We start from the raw sequence: 21,897 nt of genomic DNA on the forward strand, positions 1-21,897 counted from the left end.
CTGAAAGGAAGATTTGCCTTGCAAAACAGACTACATTATGTGCAACATTTCAATAAGACCAGTCTAAAAAGAAACTATTTTAATGTACACTATCAGATTAAGCAATAGTTAGAAAGATCTTACCCGTGGAGACTTTCATTTTCTTGCAAAGTGGGGATTCACAGGGCACACACATAGTTGATGTTACATGCAATATAAAACCTTCTGCCTACCAAACCCACTTGAAACAGAACCTCCTGCCCCTCTTGTTATCCCTGGTGGCTTTAGTGGCAGCCTATTGTATAGGATCTCAGTGTGTTGTGATGGCTGCAGAAAGGCACGTGACCTTATTTACTGCTGTTCCAGGGCAGGTGCCCAACACAATGCGGGCCATGTGGTTGGTAAACACGTGAGTGAATGGACTAGGCTTCACAACAAGGCCAAGGCAGGTTCAATGATTTCCAGTAATGTCAGAGCTAGAGCATGGTATAGCCAAGACGCAGTCTCCTGGCCTTGTCTACTTGCTAGCAGGAGCCTGGGCTGAATGACAAGGTCACAGCAACACATCCCCGTCTGCCCCACTAAACATGCATGTCACACAGACAGCCAGTTAGCTCCCGGCTCCCAACCTCAGTTCATTAGGCAACATTCTTGATGTAGCCTGGCTCCTCCGAGGGGGAGCATACAATGGCTGGCTGTGTAGTAGCTGGAGAACCGTTGGCCTGGCTGAATCAAGGACACGCTGGCATATCTACACGCTGCTTTCCAAGTCAGGCTAGGGGATGCCTATCCAATTCACTCTGTGTGCCTGATAGCATCTAGGATCAGAGCTGGCAAGGGCTGGCACGAGGTCTGCACTTTGTCACCTGAGAGAGCCTGTGGCATGGTGCTGTTCCAGAGAGACCATCTGGCGCTTTGCGCGGCGGCCTCCCTGGGTGGTACCTGGGTATCACTGAGTTCTAATTTTAGCAAGGCAGTGCTCTGACTACAGTTATCCGGTGTCATTTGGGAGTGACAGTGAGGAGCGTGAATTGTGAGCTGAGGCACACGGAGATCAACCTGACAGTGTGGACACGAGGACATGCCACGGCTTTATTTCAGGGCTCTCTGTCAAGGTTCACATGGGTTCTTTCAAGCCAGCCAAACCCATCTTCATGGCAGTGAGAGGAACCCAGACCACCACAACAACCACTACAAAAAATAACACATTAACTAGAAGCTCGGTGAGAGCAAAAGCATGGGTGCCTAGGGCTACTTCTACTTCTGTAGAACACTGATTATCCCGGATGCATGCAGAGACTAAGAACTGGCTCCTGAAGCGTTAATAAGACAAATCATTTATTTTATGAAACTCAAAAGAATTTGTTTTTAATTATATTTTTCCTTTTTTCTCTTTATGTGTATGGTGTGTACTGGTGTTATGTGTATATGTGTAAGCTCGTGTGTGTGTGTGTGTGTGTGTGTGTGTGTGTGTTGGGTCTGTGTGGTGTGGTGTCTATGCACACGCGTGTGCACGAGTGTGCTGGTACACACAAGCAGGTGCACTCAAGGTTGATGTTAAATCTATCTCTATTGTTCTTCCACCTTATTTTTTGGGGCAAGGCCTCTCAAACAAACCCAGAGCTCACTGATGCCAGCGCTCCTTCCCAGCCTGCATGGTCTAGGGAATCCATGCCTCCATCTTTTGAGGCTGAAATTGCAAGTGAGCCACCTGGGTCCGGATGCCTATGTAGCATCTACATTCATTCTGGGGATCTGAATTCAGATCTTCTTGTTTGGGTGATGGGTGAGTGTTTTAACTACTGAGCCATCTCCCAATTTCTTATAAAGAATTGCCTTGTGTGTGCATGATCATACATGGAGGTGCACAAGTGTGTGTGTATGAATGCACAAGTGTGGGTGGGAACTCATGTAGATGTGTGCACACAAGAGGTCACCTTGAGATGAGATTCCTCACGTGCCATCTGCCTTGGGTTTGGATTTTGTTTTGAGACAGCATCTCTCATTGGCCCAGAGCTCTCGGGGTGATCAGGGCTGGCTGGCCAGCAGGCAACGGGACCTGCTGTTTCTGCTCTCCAGTGCTGGGAATCCACATGTGCACCACCATGCCTGGCTTTTAAGACACAGGCTCTGGTAATCACACTTATGTCCCCTCGATTGCAAAATGAACCTTTAATTGGCCTAGCTGTCACCCTGGCTTCCCCATGATTTGCTGCAGGGAAACTAAACTGGGTAAATCTGTCGACTACTTAAAGGCATAGATGCCATCAGCAAAGGCAGCTCTGCTGTTACAAAGGGTCACGCAGGAGGTTGCTACCAGCTCTTCTACCTGAGTGAGACAATGCAAGATAAGGCAGCTGTGGCCAGCAAGCCAGGGGGCTCGAAATGGGCAGACCCTGAGCATTTGAAAGCAGTGACACCTACCTTAGTGACACCTTGACCACACTATCCAGGAGTGCAAGCCTGGAAACCATGTCTGGAGTGAATGATTTTATTTTAATTTTTATGGTAATCTTGTTAATTGTCATATTTATCATGAGAACTCTAAGTGATTTTACAACCAGATCATAAAAACTATGTATGGGTATAAGGACCCATCTAGGATACTAAGGTTAGAAGGTGACCTTCCTGGAGATAGCCCACCATTTTTGCGTGGTCTGTGATGAGTAAAATTAGTGGCAAGGTTCCAAAGAGACTTCACCCCAGGATTGCTTCTTACAGCCGATATGCTTTCCTGTCATTATTAAACTAATATAACAACACCTGGGCATTAGCGCACCCTATTGATCAGATTTCCTGGAGAGCAACATAAGGATTAACTTTCATTAATTAATGCAGTTTAGATGAATTATAGAATTCCTGATTTGATTCAAAAATTTTTAGGAATCAAGTTTTAAGAGATGTTCTTAGTTGTTTTCTAGAAAGATGTAATAAAGTTAAAATCAAAGATTAGAATGTGCCCACTCCTCATATAGGGAGTAAAGGCTGTCTAATAAGAAATACAATGTGCTTTCATAATTACACTCAAAAGAGAAATAGACTTGGGACAAATTTATGTTCGAGGGAAAACATTTGGGTCCAAGGATAAAACCACAGCGGTGCACTATGATAAGGCAAGGCCATGCAAAAGCTTTGAACTTATAATGAGCATATGATAACGAAATACTGCTTTGAACTTAATATCAACATCCTTCTGTAACTCCCATTTTATGTAACATTTTATCTTTGAGGTAATTTTCTAAAAAACTTTTTGTCTAAGAAAGTATAAAAAGGCCTAAAAAAGAAGAAATTAAGTTGTTGGTTGAATGATTTGGCTTGGAGAGCTCTGCCCCATCCATCCATCCATCCATCCATCCATCCATCCATCCATCCATCCATCCAAGTGTATATGTGTGTTTGTCTGTATGCGTGTATGTAGATACCTGTGTGTATGTAAGCATGCATGAATAGTCCAGGAGAGTATGAGACCGGTGGTTAGGCCTAGTGATTTTTAGCCATTTAATGAGCAAGAAGGTTTTTAGGATTGTTTAGAAGTTATCAGCAAACATTCAATATAGTTAGAGAGCTAGAAGGCCAGAGACCATCAGTCTTTAAAGCTATATCTGATACTGTGTCGCCACTTCAAACCATTCCAGGCTGAGCTGGTTCTGGACACAGGACATCTTTTTAAAAGTTACCAGGAGAGATTCCACTTTATTACCAGATAAACATCCTCTTGATGCTGACTGCACATTGTCAGTGGTAATGTAACAATATTCTTATTTTCCTCCACCTTGTAAAGCAGTGTGGCCCACTCCCTGTTTCCTTTAAAAACTTAAAAAGCATCACCTATGTGATAACAGAAAATAAAATTTCTGCTAGATTAATACCTAAATGCATCAACAGAATGGAGATGTTAGACACTCGAGTAAATTAGAAATAAGTGTTAAAGGTCCTGCTCACATGACCGGCTTTAATGAAGCTTTGCAGCCGTTCCCTTCACTAGTTTCGTTTGATATCTTCATATGTGTGGTTACCTATTTTCACTAGTTTTGTTTGATATGTTCATATGTGCGGTTACCTATTTTCACTAGTTTTGTTTGATATGCTCAGATGTGTGGTCACCTATTTTCTCTAGTTTCGTCTGATATGTTCACATGTGCAGTTACCTACTTTGCTGAGCCTGGTGTGCAGAACACTGTCCCTTCAGCTTGTGCTTAGAGTTTTTGGAGTTTTGTTTTGTTTTGTTTTTTGTTTTGTTTTTTGTTTTTTGATTTTGGTTTTCTGAGACAGGGTTTCTCTGTGTAGCCCTGACTGTCCTGGAACTCACTCTGTAGACCAGGCTGGCCTTGAACTCAGAAATCCGACTGCCTCTGCCTCCCAAGTGCTGAGATTAATGGCAAGCGCCACCACTGTCCCAAGTGCTTAGAGCTTTTGGTGGTAGGAGATCTTTAGTAAGATTACCCAGCCATAGCCCTCTGTATGCCTAAACTTCAGAATAAAGTATCTCTCTTCCTATTGCTGGATTAACATGAAAACAAGCCATCACGTTCCTTTCCACTGCTAGTCTAGGATTTAAGATTAGAAGACTAAAGAGAAAGCGTGTTTTCGCTGTTTGGGGGTCCAGGCGCCAAACTCCGGCCCTCGTGCGTGTTAGGCTGGCACTCCACACTGATCTATATCCCTAGCCCAAGAAAGCCAGTACTGGGGAGACTGCTGTTCCATCCACCCATACTGTGGACCTTCACGTGTGTCTGCCATGGGATGGACCCATGGGACTACGCGAGGATGCTCTCATTTGAGAAGTTACAACAACATCAACCTACTAGGGACTGTTCTAGAAAAGGTGCCGAGACTATGCTCCAACAACACAAACGAGACAAACCCTCCTTGTCCTTTCAGCGAGCCCCAGAAGGAGACTTTTCCAGTTCTGTAAGCCAGTTTCATCTTTTCTCCAGTGAGCAGAAGAAAACATTAAATTGGTACTGGGCCCTACCCAAAGTCACCTGGTACCATTTGCAAAGAGCTTCCTGTCAATGCCTTGTCACCCTGAACTCTATGGATCTCCCAGAATTTGGAAAACAAAACAAAACAAAACAACAAAAAAAAACCCAACCGACAACCACAAGTACCACCACTACCAACAACATGTGAACTTTGAGCTTTTGAGGATAATTCTAAACCTCAACTTCCCCCAAATTCTCAACCTCTAAAGCAACAGCACAATGGCAGTAAGTTCCATTCTAGAGGCGGGTTTGCCTGACTCACATCCTTGGATGTAGTCTATTATCTCTAAAGGCCCTCAAGGTAACTATGAGGTTCAAAGACTGTTGTTGGAAACAGGATTTCACAATGCACCAGGGCTACTTAGGCCAAACAAAGCGGCTCTTACTCCATGTACATTTTAACTGTCTTCCCCACAGACTCCTTCAGGAGGTGATGTGTGAAAACTTCATGATTTTCTTGTGATTTTTTTTTCAGCCTGGTTGATTCCTTTCTCCTCAGTTCACCTGTGTTCTCCAAACTGTATTTTCTTTATTAAAGATGATTTGATTTTGGCTTTCATTTCATCTCACCCACCATGCTACTGAGAGTGAGACACGCAGATGGAGATCGGAAAGGGTTCGATTTCATGAATCAGGCATGCTTGGGACATGAAATCAGAGAAAAGGAAAGATCACGAAATGTAGATAGGAGAATGAAAGGAACAAAGAAGTTATATGAAGTGGTGAAAAATGGGCAACGGAGACAAACTAAGATGCAACCTTGGAAACATAACACGAAGCGTCAGGTTCATTCCAGGAGGCTGCTGGGGGCTGGTCTGCTCCTCAAGGCTCCAGTGTTGAGGGTTTAGTGTTCAGTAAGGGACTACCTTCAGTTGAAGGAAGCAGGTCATGGGAGCATGTTTGTGAAGGGGATTTTGGGGCCGTGCCCTTTCTCCTTTCCCTCCCAGCTGCCGTGGTGTGTACGCCTTTGCTATCACACATACGCCTTCATGAAATCCACCCTCAATTCAATAGGGACCCTTCAATGTGCTAGGGACCCTTCAATGTGCTAGGGACCCTTCAATGCGATAGGGACCGAGCTACCGAGGGCCTGTAGGTCTGGAACAGAACCATTTGCAGACTGAATTTCTTGCTTCCACACTGGGTCCTTGCCTGAGAATGGAGAACTGAGGAGCTGAGGCACGTCCCAGCTCTCCTACCCTCCTAGACTTGCACTGGGATGTTCTCCCAGAAGACTTTACTCTAGATATTTGAAAGAAACTTGGTGTCTGTCCCTATTGGTTCTTGATGTCTGAACCCCAGAAGGTTTGTCTTTCTGGGGTTCAGACAGATGTAACCGTGAGGGCAGCAGGCCAGTGTAACTAGACAGCCAGACTCCAAGCATGGCATCGTGTCCACACATCACACCTACCCCACCCACAGTGAAGAAACAGGCTTCAACCATGCCACATCCCTTGCTACGACTGTTTTCTTTTTCTCACAATATAAAATAAACACCGGGTCTCAAAAGTAGACGTAAAGATACACATGAAATATTAGAGTTACCAGAATTTTAGAAGCAAGCCAGCAGAGTCCCTGGAAATCACCTAGATTCCCATCATCTGAGTCTTTGGAATCCATCCTTTCCCACAGTCACAGGGCTACTGAGTGTCAGCAGGACCCATGACCTTTAGAGCACAGCTTGGCATATCCAAGGCAGGGGAAGGAAAACCCCAGGGAATTACCCCTTTGCCAAGCTGCAGGCCTCTTTGCAATTCATGCCATTGTGGTAACAACTGTCCTAGGGACTTAACCACTTGGGTGGACTGGAGTCCCTGACCTTCAGGTTAACTGAGGCTCAGAGCCAGGGTTTCAGTGCTTGATAGGCACAGGAAAGCTGAGCGTTGATTGCTTACTTATTGGAAAGTACATCCTTATAGCGGAGTGGTTTGGCATTAAATAGCTTAAGAATACTTCACATACGCAAAGTAGTATTTAAATCTGGCCATGTTATTTGAATTAAATCAAATTTTTCAGTAGGTGTGGACCAGTGAAGCGATTGCACAATAGCCGTGACCCACTCACCTCAGCAGACATGAGGATGCATGTAAATCCGCACAGGATTTCAGCAACGAACACACTTATCATTCACGGGTGAGGAGACAGACCCAGAGAACTGAGGCCACTTAACTCCAGTGCTACTATTTCAAAACACCTTCAACTCTAAATCTCAAGAGCATCAGAGCCCACCAACATGATATCAAACAGCCGACCTCTGCTGGATCACTTTTGTGGGGTTCAGCATTAATTTTTCCAAGATTTTAAAGAAAGATATAGTTAGCACAAAACCCCTATGGAAACGAGCTTGCCTGATAACCTCAGCTAACTCGAGGGCTGTCTCACGAGTGGCTAACTGCCTGGAATGCGGCTCGGGCCGGCCTGGCCGATTAAAGCCGTCAGCCAGGGTCTGTGGCTTTACTGTATGCTCTTATTCCCACAACTCACATCGTGACGGTATCTGTTACTCTCTGGAAGAAAGCCAGCATTTCTGAATAAAAACGTATCAGTCCTAACAATGTGGATATTATTATTGCAGAGAGCCGACCGAGAATTCAACAAGATCTTACAGTAATGACGGGGACTGGGAAATGAGATTTTCTTTGGCACAGCAGGGAGAGGCTTTTTCACTGGGGCCACGAGAATGTGAGATGTGAACACCACTCAGTAAGCTGAAGATGACTGACCGGGGGTCTATACGCGGGACAAATCTGGGTCATGCGCTAAACACCTGGGCTGCAGCTTAATTTCACAGAAAACCGTATTATCTCTGGTCACAAGGTGTCTGAGTGGTCAGACAAGTCTAGGTTCACTGGCTGGTGGAAGTTACATTCTTTTAGAGAAAGTTTTCTCCTCTCTGGTTCTACATGTGTTGAGCTAGATCTGGGTGACAAGACAGACAGACACAGCATAATTAGATTCAAGACACTGTCCTCATGGCACCTTCTGGAGGGCTAGCCTACCCTCCTCCATCCATCCAGTCTCCCAGGCAGCATTCCTAAACCTTTGACTTCAACCACCAAGAACATGAGTGACACATGACTTTATCATCATCGGTTCATGACTATTTTTGGGGGGTTTTATTATTGTTTTCAGCATGTGCATATATATCTATGTGTGTGTATGTGTGTGTGTGTATACACATACATCTATCTATCTATGTATATATGCTAATTGAACGTGTTTCTGGTGCCCATGGAGGCCACTGGATCCTATAATAATGGAGTTATGACAGCTGTGAGCCACCATGGGGAGGGGGTTCTGGGAATAGAACCTGGGTCCTCTCCAAGAGCAGCAAGTGCTCTTAACTTCTGAGCCATCTCTCCTAGATAAGAAATCTTTAATGTTGTACCTGCTACATAACAGTCACAGTTGACCCTCCATCGAAACCCTACTGAAGAAAAAGACTAAAATGTATCTTTGTGCATTGTACACACACTGTCCCCTCCCCAAAGCTGTGATCAATCCAATAGCCTGGCAAGAAGCACCCCGGGGAAGCAGGATTTTCTTTAGCTCAGATTTTCACCAAAGAGGCTGGACCATGCAGCTGGGACTCTTCATGTCTAAGAACAGGAAGCAGAGGGCAGACAAGAAGCAGTACTGGGCTAAAAACCTTGAGGCCTCCAGGACCCACTTCCTCCGTCGAGGCTCTATCTCTAGAAGATTGTACAACCTTCCGAAACAGCTTCACCAGAGACAGAGCCCATGAGCCTAAGAGCGACATTTCCCGTGCAACCTATAATAGTTCCCATTTGGACCCTAGACTCATGTCCTCAGTTTCTCCTTGGGCCCCGCGCCCTCGGATGGGAAGCCAGCCTGAGCTGACCGCATCTCCTCACCACCAGCCCTGCAGCTCTAGTCTCTCTTCTACAGTTCAGCAGGCCCAACTGCACAGGAATTACCCAGACTAGAGAACTAAAGGGCTGCTCAGTCTGCGAGGCCACGCCTCTTCCTCTGCGAGGCCACGCCTCTTCCTCTGTGGCGTCCCTTCCTTCAACATGAGCTCTTAGCCTTGCAGCTGAGAAATGGCTTTCTAGACTTTTGTTTCCAAGATGCCTTGTTATTTCTTATAGGTCACATACAAGCTTTCTTTTTCATTTATTCCCCTCACCCCACCCCTGCTCTGTATGTGTATGTGTGTGTGTGTGGTCAGAGAACAAAATGCAAGGGTCAGATCTCCTCTTCCACAATGTGGGTCCTGGGAACTGAACTCAAGTCTTCAGGTTTGGTAGTGAAGGCCGTTACCCACTGAATAAATGCCTTTACCTACCCTGTCGCCCCAGAGTATGCTTTCTCAGATGCCTATCTCAACCCTGCCTCTTTGGTGTGCCCCCTCCCACCTCTCCTTACCTCCCTCGTTCCCCGCCCCCCCCATGGCTTTTCTTAACATTCTGGGTAGAATAAAATCTCAAAGCTCACAAGTCCTTTGCACTCTGGCTTCTGGGTCAGGGTTAGCCACCTGACCTCTTCTTTAGCTTCTGTTTTTCCTAGACAGACCTGTGCCTCCTCCCCCAGTTCCAGCTCCACCTATCAGAGTCCCAGACTGACCTGGGGCTCCTCCCCCAGTTCCAGCCCCACCTATCAGAGTCTCCTCAAGCTCCCAGGTCTACCCTTCCTTGTAGGTCCTGAGCTTTAGAGTAGGGGTGAGGGGGACACACTATGATCTGCAGCACTGCCAGGTGTTGGGTTGTCGCTGCTTTTTTATTTACTTCCTGTCTCTCTTCCTTTAAATTCAATCTCAAGGGAAACAGAAGCATTGGGGTTTTTCTGTCCTGTCACTCTAGATGTAGCCGAGTGCCTGGGACACACAGGGTTCACTTAGATTTCCTGAGGGGATCCATCTTTCAGACACTGAAAACAGCAAGCTTGCATTTTCAAGACATTTTTAATGGTACTTCTAGGACCATTAAGTTAGATTCTAGGAATCTTTATTTCTGCAAATAGGAGATTTAGAACCCCCCCACCCACACATATACACACACACAGGATATCTTAGTTTCTGACTTCAATCTGACCTTCCTTTAATATTTGATTTGTGTGTATTTGGCCTCAGTTAAGTGACAGACATTGGCCTTGGAAGGATGGTGGGTTGGACAGTGCTTCATGTCCTATTCACCAGCCACACTGAATGAGCCTCAGTCTTCCTGTGACAGGTGCCAGTCAGTGACTTAACAAGGGAATGTGCAACCATGAGAGCTTAGACACACTGCTTTGGATGGATGGATGGGGGTGGGTGGGTGGATGGATGGATGGGTGGGTGGGTGGGTGGGTGGGTGGATGGGTGGGTGGGTGGGTGGGTGGATGGATGGATGGATGGATGGGTGGGTGGATGGGTAGGTGGGTAAGTGGATGGGTGGATGGGTGGGTGGGTGGATGGGTGGGTGGGTGGATGGATGGATGGGTGGGTGGGTGGGTGAGTGGATGGGTGGGTGGGTGGATGGGTGGGTGGGTGGATGGGTAGGTGGGTGGATGGATGGGTGGGTGGGTGAGTGGGTGGGTGGGTGGGTGGGTGAGTAGATGGGTGGGTGGGTGGGTGGGTGGATGGATGGGTGGGTGGGTGGGTGGATGGATGGGTGGATGGGTGGATGGGTGGGTGGGTGGGTGGGTGGATGGATAGATGGGTGGGTGGGTGGGTGGGTGGGTGGATGGATAGATGGGTGGGTGGATGGATGGATGGATGGGTGGGTGGGTGAGTGGATGGGTGGGTGGGTGGATGGGTGGGTGGATGGATGGGTGGGTGGTGGGTGGGTGGATGGGTGGTGGGTGGGTGAGTGGGTGGATGGATGGATGGGTGGGTGGGTGGATGGATGGATGGATGGATGGGTGGGTGGGTGGGTGGATGGGTGGGTGGGTGAGAGGGTGGGTGGGTGAGTGGGTGGATGGATGAATGCTTTCCTCCCTTCCTCCCTTTAAAATATATATCCTGCCTGGACAACATTTCTCTCTGGACCTTCTGCCAAAATCCTCATTTCTAAGTTTCAGTTTTACTCAGATTCTCATCTGTGGACTGTCCCTTGTGCAGAATCTGCTGCTCTGTCCTCTCCGCTCTGTTTAATTTGTTCAGTAAATCTATGCACGTGCCTACTGTGCACCAGGCACCAATTCTGGACTAGGGGTACACCAGAGAACAACACATCTGTGTAAATGTGTAAATGTACTAGTGGGGTTTATGCTATAACGTGAATAAAGAAGCCAGCGAGTACAATAATACAAGGATTAACAGGGATACCCATGCTGTGGGCTTACACCTAGAATCCTGACATGCAAGAGGTTGGTGCAGGAGGATGGCAAGGTTGGGACTAGCCTGGACTATAGAGTAAGTCCTTGTCTCAAAAGCTAGAAAAAACGAGAGAGAGAGACAGAGACAGAGACAGAGAGACAGTGACAGAGAGAGGGGAAATATATATATATAAAACAAAAGGCAGTAAGGACCAAAGAAAGGAAGCAATGGATGGAGGATGATGCGAGAAGCCGGAGGTGCTGAAGAGCTGGGAATGTGAGGGCCAGCAGCCTGCACGTGAGGGCCAAGCCTCTGGCCAGAGCATTAAACAAACATCAAGATAGCTAAAAGCTGGCCGGGGCTAGTGTGTGTATGTGTGTGCGTGCGCAAGCGCGTGTGTGGGCTGTCTAGGGAGGACTCCATCCTTAGCACCACAGGAAGGTCTCCAGCGGGGAACAGCAACACCATGCGTGACTTGTTTTGAGATAGATCTCTCTGGCTGTTGGCAAGTCTGTCCTAGCTCTCTCCAGACTGAATCTGGAGAATAGATCTGGGGAGGGTGGAGATGCTTGGCTCTTGTGTCTATCATGGTCCAGAGCAGAGTGCTGTCCAGAAAATCCTTGTCAATGTAACAGCGACAGCCTGCGCTGTCGTGGCTACAGTTGTGATTCTCCCTGTCTTTGTAGGGAGCCTCCCTCGCCACCCAGCTGGGAACCAGTTCTCTCCCCATTAGAATTCCTCTCAGGCTTCCCTGCCACTGCAGGGCTGTCATCTGACTTCCTGTCTCCCGGCCAGGTTTGCTCCCTGCCCTGTGGCCTGAATTCTTAAAATCACTTCTCTGTACAGGACCGAGTGTGCTGCTGGGTGGGCTGAGGACAGCGTGGGCTGGCAGGGAAGGCGGGGCTTCTCTATCCCACAGGGGTCCTGGCCAACAGGCTTGTGCTGACTACTCTCCTGTGTGGGGCATCATGGACACAGCACCCCCATATGCTCAAATGTATGACGGGGGCAGCACTATCAGAACCCCCTTGGCTGTTATGCTTAGCTTTGATGAAACGTGTGTGGTTTTACTGCATCTACGACGCAATTCCTCAAAAGGGCTTTGCTCAACTGTGGACCATGTCTAACTTGCGCACAGAGATGGGACTGTGTGGATGCTGCTGAAATAGCTCAGAACACCCTGTTGTTGAATTACCCACCGTCTCAAGCTGTGTGGAGGTCACCTCTCCCTGTTCCCATGAGCCCGACCCAAAGGTGTACCCCACCATGAATGCTTGCCCCAGGACAGCTGGGGACAGTGGGATACCCCCAGTTTTACATAGTTCACCTGGCTTCTGTCCCAAGTTCTGACTGACTATACATATTTATCAAGTGGCAAATTCAAGGGCAAAGAGGTACAGCGTGTGCCAATACCCCACTTCCATGGCTTCTTGACAATGACCTGCATTTCTGATCAATTCAGTCAGTGCCCTGCTGCTGAGGGGTGACCGTACCTCACTTGCTTTGCTCTCTGCTCCACCCCCCAGGTCACGTCCATCTACCAAAAGCATTTTGACACCATGAAGCCCAGTCCCTTTACCTCTATGCTTAGCATTGGGGTACAGAGTTTGAGGTGCAGGGTCCCCACAGTGGGAGGCAGCCACACTGCTGCACATGCACTTCCGTCCCACAGTAGCAATGGTGGAAGGGACGATAAAGGGAGGAACATGCATGTTTAAACGCAGCAATCCATGGACTGGCTAAGGTCTGTACTACTGTCTGAGCAATTCATGGAATGCTAAGTCTGATGTAAGAACGATGGACTGGGTTCGGGTGCTGATGACGCACCCCAGTCCTCTGGAGCTGAAGACACACGTCTCCACGCACAATGTGGGCAGCAAAGGTGGTGGCCGTCTGCACGTGCACGGTGACTTAACTGTGTGTCTTGAACTGCAAGTGCGTGGCCTGCCCTGCCACGGAAACATTTTCAAAAGTGTCTTATTAAGCCCCCAAACCTTTAAAATGTGTTTTAGTTAAAAATGAAGCAGTTACATAATTGGCTTCATTAGATCCAATTACACAATCAGTGTAGATTAAAAGAATGGGAGTCAGAACATGTAATTTCATAATTATAACATGTAACAATCATCCAGGAAATCCAGTTGGAAAACGGCACTGTCAAGCCACACATAAATCTCAGACAATTTGATGTCTTCCCTGAACCTAAACATCCCCTGCCCTCGGGGGCAACTGCTCACAAATATGGTTTAACTAAACAAGACGGATTTCAAGTCGCAGGCTGAAATCAGTGTGTGGAATGTCATTAGTCTTTCTGGCTCCTTGTGCGGCTACAGTGGTGAGCGGTTAGCTTTCTTTTTCTCACAGGAAAAGCGATGCCACTTCTGAGGGCTCACCTCCCTGTTCAGCTTGACTGGACAGCTTGACTGGATTGAGAATCACCCAGAGGACACATGTCTGGGTGTGCCTGTGAGGGCATTTCCACGGGGACTTATCTTGAGGAGGGAAGGCCCACCCTGAGGTGAGTCACCTCCTCATGGGCTGCAGGCCGCAGACTGAATAAAGAGAGAAAAGGGTGGACAGAAGCCAAGCGCTCGCATCCTCCTGCCCCTGCCTCCTGACTCACCTCGGAAGTGGCCTCATGTACTATGGCCACCATGCCATCCACGCACGATAAACTTCACTCCCTGAACCATGAGCCAACACAAACCCTTCATCTCTTAAGCTGCTCTTGGAGCATTTGGTCATAGTGAGGAACTCTTTCTCGGTGCTATCCATGCTTGAGGCCGAGAAACGCTGAAGGCTCCCCTCCCCCATTCATGTCCCTGCTCTCCTGCTGAGAGAGTGAGGTGCCCGCCCTCCCGAGGAGGTATGTGGGAGGCGGATGCCCGGCTCCAGCACCACCAGGGAGAGACCACACGGAAAGACAGCGTGGGTGACATAATCCTGTGCTGCATCTTCACCTTCTGGTTTAAAGAGAGGAGACAGTGCTTTCATGATGAGAAATTCAAATTTCAACCTCTTGTCTTAACTATTCTGGTGCATGTTTCTATACATTATATCCAGCTACCAGGGGGCTAAAATGATTATTCATTCATTCATTCATTCATTCACTCACTCATTTACTCATTCATTCACTCATTCACTCATTCGCCGAGTTTTGTTTATTCATTCAGCAAGTGCTTCAAGCATCCCCAAGGAAACGATGGCTTCTTCTTCAGCTGTATACCAAACATTTAGCACAGGTGCTATAGCATGTTGGGCTAACCCATGCTTACTGAATTGCTTCTTAAACCTATTTCGGACATTAGCTGCCCCAGTAGTATGCACAACAGCGAACCACACCATGCCCTGATATGGCCTTCAGTGAATTTACAGTTGTGTGTATGCACGTTAAAATAGACAACCACACTAACAAAAATGCTGAGATTTGTGAAGTAATTGCCAGTTAAGAGTCGAAGGAGCTGAGGGGGTTAGAACTGTGATATTCTATCAAGTGACACCTAAAAGCCATGATCATAGGACAGGTAGCTAAGGGGTCTGAGGGACAGACAGTGTCATCAGGGCACCATGAGACAGACAGATTACCCTGAATACACAGGGATCTTCTTGTATGTGCAGTGCTGGTTTGGTCTGGGTTGTTTTGACAAATTAAGTAGTAAGTCACCAAAGACCCCTAATGCATCTTTGCGATGGCAGTGAGTGTGGGAGAATGTCCCCCCTGTTGTTAGTGGGGGGCAGCTAAAAGTCTTACACACTTTCTCTTACAGTCTCTGTTGTTTGCTGCCTCTCAGACATCCTGTTACCTTGGGCTTCATGGTGCTCAGATGCTGGTGCCTAGAAAAGCCAGGGAGTTCCTACATGTTCACACAGCTTGCCGAATCCCGCCTCTTGACCCTGGATGTTCTTGGATGTCCCAACTTTTTCCTTTCTCAAATTCCATCCATGGTGAGCACTGGTGCCAAGTGGCACTCCTCTGATCACCAAGGAAGGTTTGCTTGCCAGGAGAAAATGTGCACACACAACCCTGAGCTACCAACACCTTCCTTAACCACATCCCAGAAGTATCTGCTTTGTCCGTGCCCTGGTTATTAAGAAGCACGTTTCTAGGGTTCTCATTAAGACAGACAAGTTCTCGTTAGTATTAGGTAGACTCTGTCATGGTCGGCACAGAAGCACAAGAGTGCTTTCTGATTCTAACCCCAAGCAGCCCTGTGAGCTTGTTGTGATTTGGATTTGGATATAGAATTGCATGTGCTGGGCTCTCTCTGTTGGAGGGTCAGGATCACAAGCCCTGCCCCCATGCCCCATGATGCCTGGAGTAAGAAAGTTCCTGAGTTGGGTGTGTAATGTACAGGCACTCAGTTTTCCAAAATCAGTGCTCTTCCATGCAAACTGTCTTGTTTGCGTCAGACTTGAGCTAATATGCCGTCCCCCTCCCATTCATTAAAATTCAGGGAAGAAGCCTGTTCCCTCAGAGTCACACAGCTGGGACAAGACTCTCTGTGGCCTAAGCCTGTGGGCTCTTCTTGCTCCTGGGGTGTTCTGGAAAACGGCTCTGACGTATGAAGGCATGGGCAGGATTATGAGTAAGAGCTGAGATACTCAGACACTCAAGAGGGATTGCCTGATACAATCACTTGCTCGGAATGTCCAGGCTGAAGATGGCGTCAGGTCTTTGCAGTAGATTTCTCTGCGGGGAGAGATTTCCATCTCACAGAACCCAGAGCTCACACCTGCCTCTCCCTCCTGGCTTCCTGTGGCTGTTGAACTTCAACACTGATGTCCCAGCCCTGCCTCTGGAGCCTCTGAGGTCTTCTTACTCATGTGTTGTGTGTCTGTCTTCCGTCTCCTAAGCAGAAGGTTTCCAGCCATGCTTTGGCCTCTGTCTCTTTCTCGTCACGCTGCCAACCTTGACTCGCCTTGCCTATCAGCTTTGATGGCCGCCCAATATGGGCTGTCATGGTAAGAACTATTTACGTCCCTACACTTGCCAGGGATGGTGGTTGCACAGACCTATAATACAAGCACTAGGAGGAGGGTGAAGGCAGGGGGATCGTGAGTTCCAGGACAGCCTGGACACCATAGCAAGGCCTCATCTCAAAGCAACACGTGCAAGGTGATCACCAAGAGCAACAGCTCATGCGCTGTACCGGGCGGGGCTGCTGGGTCACTGAGCGCACACACTGCTGTGTGTGTGTGGGGGGGCGGGGGGGAATGCAGCAGTTTCTCCACTTCATGTGACAGGGAGAGGTAGGTTGGGGACTCACTCACAAGCCCCAGGAACCCTCAGCAGAGCTGAGGTTCTCTGCATTTCACTGACCTAAAGATTCATGATTCTCCATTTCCTCAAACAGCTTCTCCTAACAGAGGGGCCTATACCACTGACACACCACCTTCCTTCCAGGCCCAGGCTCTGGTACCAGCTACGTCTGGCCCTCTTCCTCCCCAGGTGTGTCTGCTCCTCCCTCCTCTACAGTTCCCCACCATGTCACTGCACTCTCATTCACTGCTGGATGCCACCTGTGGTGCTATCTTCTCTTCTTCCCACGAGCTTGCCCTCCACGGCCTGGTGCTATGCTGGGCCACACCATTCCCTCAGCAATAACCATCAGAGGATTTCTGTTACTTGTGAACCTACACTCAGATGCCAGCCGTTGTTGCTCAACTGGCTTTCTGCCATCTCTCAGAACTTCCTACAAGTGAGTTGCTGTCATGAACACAGTGACACTGGGGAACCAAGGAGGACCTGAGTGTATGATTGATCTGGGTCAAGTTTGATTGGACAATTAGACCACCAGGGCTCTGACCCAATGAGTGAATTAATACACGGGTGGATTTGCTTTCTAAGTAAACTTTTGGAAGATGAGGTCTCACCAGGAGGAGTAGGTTACTGGGGCATATCCCTAGGGTCTCCATCTTGCCCTGGCCTCTTCCTGCTTACCTCTGCTTCCTGTTGGCCAAGCTGTGGACATCTCTGCTTTCTGTTGGCCATTAGGTGAGCAGCCTTCTGTGTGATACATATTGCTATGATTCCTTTCTTTGCACTGGGCCCCAAATGCAGAGCTAGGTGGTCATGGACTGAACCCTTGGAACCAAGAACAAAACAAATCTTTCTGTTCTAGATGATGGTTTCATAGACCAAGTCCTTGCTGTTTGAAAGCATAAGGACTAAAGTTTGGATCCTTAGCATCCATGAAAAGCCATATGTGGCAGCATGGTGGCACAGCAGTTCTAGGGCTGGAGGGGGAGGGTGGAGATGAGCGGGTGCTTACAGCTCACTCAGCCAGTCTCACTGTGATGGTGAGTGAACTTTAGGGTCATAGTCATTTTTCTGTTGTTGTGATTAAGTCAGCATGAATAAGGCTACTTATAGAAGAAGAGGTTGGTTGGGCTGTGGGACCACGGGGTTAGAGTCCATAGCCATCATGGTGGGGAGCATGGCAGCAGGCAGGTGGGCAGGCGGCAGGCATGGTGCCAGTGCAGTAGCTGAGCACTCTCACATTGATCTTCAAGACAACAGCTAACTAGGAATGGTGCCGCTTTTGAAACCTCTAAGCCCACCCACAGCGACACACCTCCTCCACCAAGGCCACACCTTCCAATCCTTCTCAAAATAGTTCCACCAACTGCAGGTTGATAGACGAGCACATGAGCCTGTGGGGTCACTCTCATTCAAACCTCACATCTAGATTTGATGAAAGACTCTAAGACCAGAAATAATATAGAGAATAAGGCAGTTAGATGCTTGGTGTCAACTTCTGTCCTCTACATGTGCAGTCATGGGCACATATACTCAACACACCTACAACCCTCCTACCACATGTGAGTGCATGGGTCCATGCCCCCCCCACACACACACACATCTTTCATCCGTTGAGGTCTGTCAGGCATTTGTCACAGTGATGGTAAGAACTTAACTAATACCTCTGAGGGTCTGAGTGACTCACTTCCAGCCTCCGTTCCAGCTGCTCCTTTCAGGAACTCACAGATCAAGCAGACAAACCCTATCTTTCCAGTCCTGCCCTGTGCATCACTCCCCAGGACACACAGACACAACAAGTCCTGCCTTGTATATTTACCACTCCCCAGGACACACAGACATATGCCTCCCATCACCTCTCCAGGTTGGACGTCACCCAGTCTATGACTCTCAGCCCCTACAGATTCGCATCACACAGCTGGGCAAACCCGGCACACTCACTTTCAGTTGTTCCTCACAACCAAGCTCTGAGTTCTACCGAGGAGGGTGTGTCATTCTTTGTGCTACATCCTCTGAAATATTTCCATGCAAAGACTCAACAGGAGCCAAATAAACACAAAATCATTGAATTTACTCAGATATTATGAACTAACAGCCACGGGGTCACATCTGTAAGTTCTGTACCTTAGATGTGTTTTCTCCTAATGAGTGGACGGCAATGTTTCCTAAACACTATCCAGACTGTGTGACTGCATCCAGGGGTAATGCCTAGGGGCACTGATGACTTTCCCCCATATTTAGAAGAGGAAGAGGAAAGAGGGGTAAATATGGGGAAACAGACACAACACTTGATTCTGTCCATGTCAAAGGAAGAAAGTAGCCACGACCAGACATCCAGAATGAAGACGTTGGGAAGGCTGAACTAGAAAAGTTCAATTTATACACAGCCTTCTGAGACACACGGCTACTGACGGGCAGGCACATTTATACTATATAGGTGTCGCCTATAATTTTACTAAGACAACACCAAGATAGATGGACAGATAGATGGACATATTGATGGATAGGTGTGTGTGTGTGTGTGTGTGTGTGTGTGTGTGTGTGTACAGGCAGACAGATAGAAGATGGATGGATGGATTAGATGATTGATGGATGGATGGTCCATAGATGCATAGATGATGGATGGATGGGCAGGCTGTGACCAGTGTCTTTGTTTCTTTAAATAGGCGACCTGCTCCGTCAGGGTCACGTCTAGAAATACTCTCCTTGACCCCTCTCCTCACCTCCCTCTCCTCACCCTGCCTGCCTTACCGCCCTCTTGACCTCTCTCTCCCACACAGGTGCTGACCAACAATACTCTGAGGACTGAGCCCAAGGGCCAGTCAGATGTCCTCTAATGCTAGAAGGCAGTGTTCTCCTGCCAGTTCCCCTAGAACACCAGCATTCCCAAACATGGGACTTCTGGGATTATTAGCTCTGGAAACTCTTGAAATAGGATCTCTTGAAAGGAATCTCTTGAAATAGGATTCTTCTGTTTGCAAGTGACAATGTCAAGGTTCCAGATTCGGAGCCTGAGAGGTCCAGTGATGGGATCCAGTAATGACTAAGAGTCTCAGGAGGCTTGGAGTCAGGGTTTAGGGGTCAGAGGTCAGAGAACTCAACGGGAAGCTCTTCACTACACAGATGTCCACTGGAAGGACTAGCTATGCACTAGGGACAGATCTGCTTAGATAAGAAGGATGACATCAGCAGTGTGGAAATTCTCCAGTGATTGACAGGCCTATTTAAAGGCTCACAAAAAGCCAGAGCTAGAATGTTTCTTACCTGAGAGGAGGACAGGGGAGACAGGGACGCTAAAGGTCTCTGAGCTCTGATGTGGTCACGGCTTGGGCATGAGGACTAGCGAAGGCAGCCTTACTCACCGTGATCATCTGAGCCACGTAGCTCTCAGGGCCTGTGTATTCCGTGGGGTCCTTCACTTTCACCAGGACAATGAAGTACAGGTAATGCCACATGTTGTGCTCTGACTTGATGTGCTCCTCAAAGGACACCGTTTTGTTGTCAAACTTGTCCCTCTCCAGGCCTGAAAAGGACAGCAAACACCGCACATGTGATTTTCCTTTTAATCAGGACCTCTTAGAATAAAAATCAGACACGGCCCTTATTGAAAATCAACAATAAACCTGTTTTCTGGGGAAGTGTTGTCACTTTAAAATGCTGTTACAATTGAACGCAACAATATACAAAAGCTCTAGATTAAAGAGGCTGTGGTTTATAGACCTGTTCCCTTTGTGTTTTCCCACGATCCCTGGGAATGGGCAGTTCATTCCAGGTGTGAGAGGACTGGGTCATCTTAAATGTAGCCATAGAAAACTGCCCAACTCAACCAGAACAAGAGTACAGTGGAGGGAGGCAGTAACAGTAATTCAGAGAGAGCGATGGTGGGATTGGGAGATGACTCAGGAGGTAGAAAAAACATCCACCACCCAAGCTAGGTGACCTGGAGTTTGATTCCTGGAATCCAAGAAAGGTCCAGTTCATTGGAGTGACCCTGCAGTGCTAGAGTTCAGTGGAGTGACCCTGCAGTGCTAGTGTTCAGTGGAGTGACCCTGCGGTGCTAGAGTTCAGTGGAGTGACTCTGCAGTGCTAGAGTTCAGCGGAGTGACCCTGCAGTGCTAGAGTTAAGTGGAGTGACCCTGCAGTGCTAGAGTTCAGCGGAGTGACCCTGCAGTGCTAGAGTTAAGTGGAGTGACTCTGCAGTGCTAGAGTTCAGCGGAGTGACCCTGCAGAGCTAGAGTTAAGTGGGGTGACCCTGCAGTGCTAGAGTTCAGTGGGGTGACCCTGCAGTGCTAGAGTTCAGTGGAGTGACCCTGCAGTGCTAGAGTTCAGTGGGGTGACTCTGCAGTGCTAGAGTTAAGTGGGGTGACCCTGCAGTGCTAGAGTTCAGTGGAGTGACTCTGCAGTGCTAGAGTTCAGTGGGGTGACCCTGCGGTGCTAGAGTTCAGTGGAGTGACTCTGCGGTGCTAGAGTTAAGTGGGGTGACCCTGCGGTGCTAGAGTTCAGTGGAGTGACCCTGCGGTGCTAGAGTTCAGTGGAGTGACCCTGCAGTGCTAGAGTTCAGTGGAGTGACCCTGCGGTGCTAGAGTTCAGTGGAGTGACCCTGCAGTGCTAGAGTTCAGTGGAGTGACCCTGCGGTGCTAGAGTTCAGCGGAGTGACCCTGCGGTGCTAGAGTTCAGTGGAGTGACCCTGCGGTGCTAGAGTTCAGCGGAGTGACTCTGCAGTGCTAGAGTTCAGCGGAGTGACCCTTCAGTGCTAGAGTTCAGTGGAGTGACCCTGCGGTGCTAGAGTTCAGTGGAGTGACCCTGCGGTGCTAGAGTTCAGTGGAGTGACCCTGCGGTGCTAGAGTTCAGTGGAGTGACCCTGCGGTGCTAGAGTTAAGTGGAGTGACCCTGCGGTGCTAGAGTTCAGTGGAGTGACCCTGCAGTGCTAGAGTTAGAGTTCAGTGGAGTGACCCTGCAGTGCTAGCCCACCTCCTGTGAGATGGGGAGCAGGGACCGGGAACTGCCTAGAAGCTCGCAGGCTTCGGAAACACGTAAGAGACCTGCCTCAACACAAGGCAGAGGGCAGGAAGCAACTCCAGAGTTTTCCTCTCATCTGCACACATATGTACTTGGGCATGTGTATGTCTCTACTTACACAGGCTGGTACACATGTGAACACAAGAGCACATGCACACACACAGGCATGCATACACAGGCACACACAGATTTCAAAAATAAAACAGTAAAAGTACTGGCTCATCAGTGCAGCAAAACAATAAAGATTCCTTTCTATTTGGGCCTTGGGTTAAAGTAAAGCAGAAGAGCATGTCTTCAGAGTCACTTGGAACCAGGTGTCCCCGTTAGAGTTACTACTGCTGTGCGAAACACCACAACCAAAAGCAAGTTACGGAGGAAAGAAAGGGTTCGTCTGGTTT

At 48.2% G+C, this 21,897-nt stretch overlaps 1 protein-coding gene across 1 annotated transcript in view; it reads right to left on the reverse strand.

Moving 5' to 3' along the window:
* Nucleotides 1-21,897, reverse strand: part of Itpr2 (inositol 1,4,5-trisphosphate receptor type 2) — a 410,062-nt gene that overhangs the window by 16,865 nt on the left and 371,300 nt on the right. Inside the window, exon 55 of the mRNA XM_052175272.1 lies at nt 19,843-20,003. Coding sequence (XP_052031232.1) covers nt 19,843-20,003 — 161 coding nt within the window. The remainder of the gene's footprint in view (nt 1-19,842; nt 20,004-21,897) is intronic.

This window comes from Apodemus sylvaticus, chromosome 2, assembly GCF_947179515.1.
Source record: "Apodemus sylvaticus chromosome 2, mApoSyl1.1, whole genome shotgun sequence".
Classification (NCBI taxonomy): Eukaryota; Metazoa; Chordata; class Mammalia; order Rodentia; family Muridae; genus Apodemus; species Apodemus sylvaticus.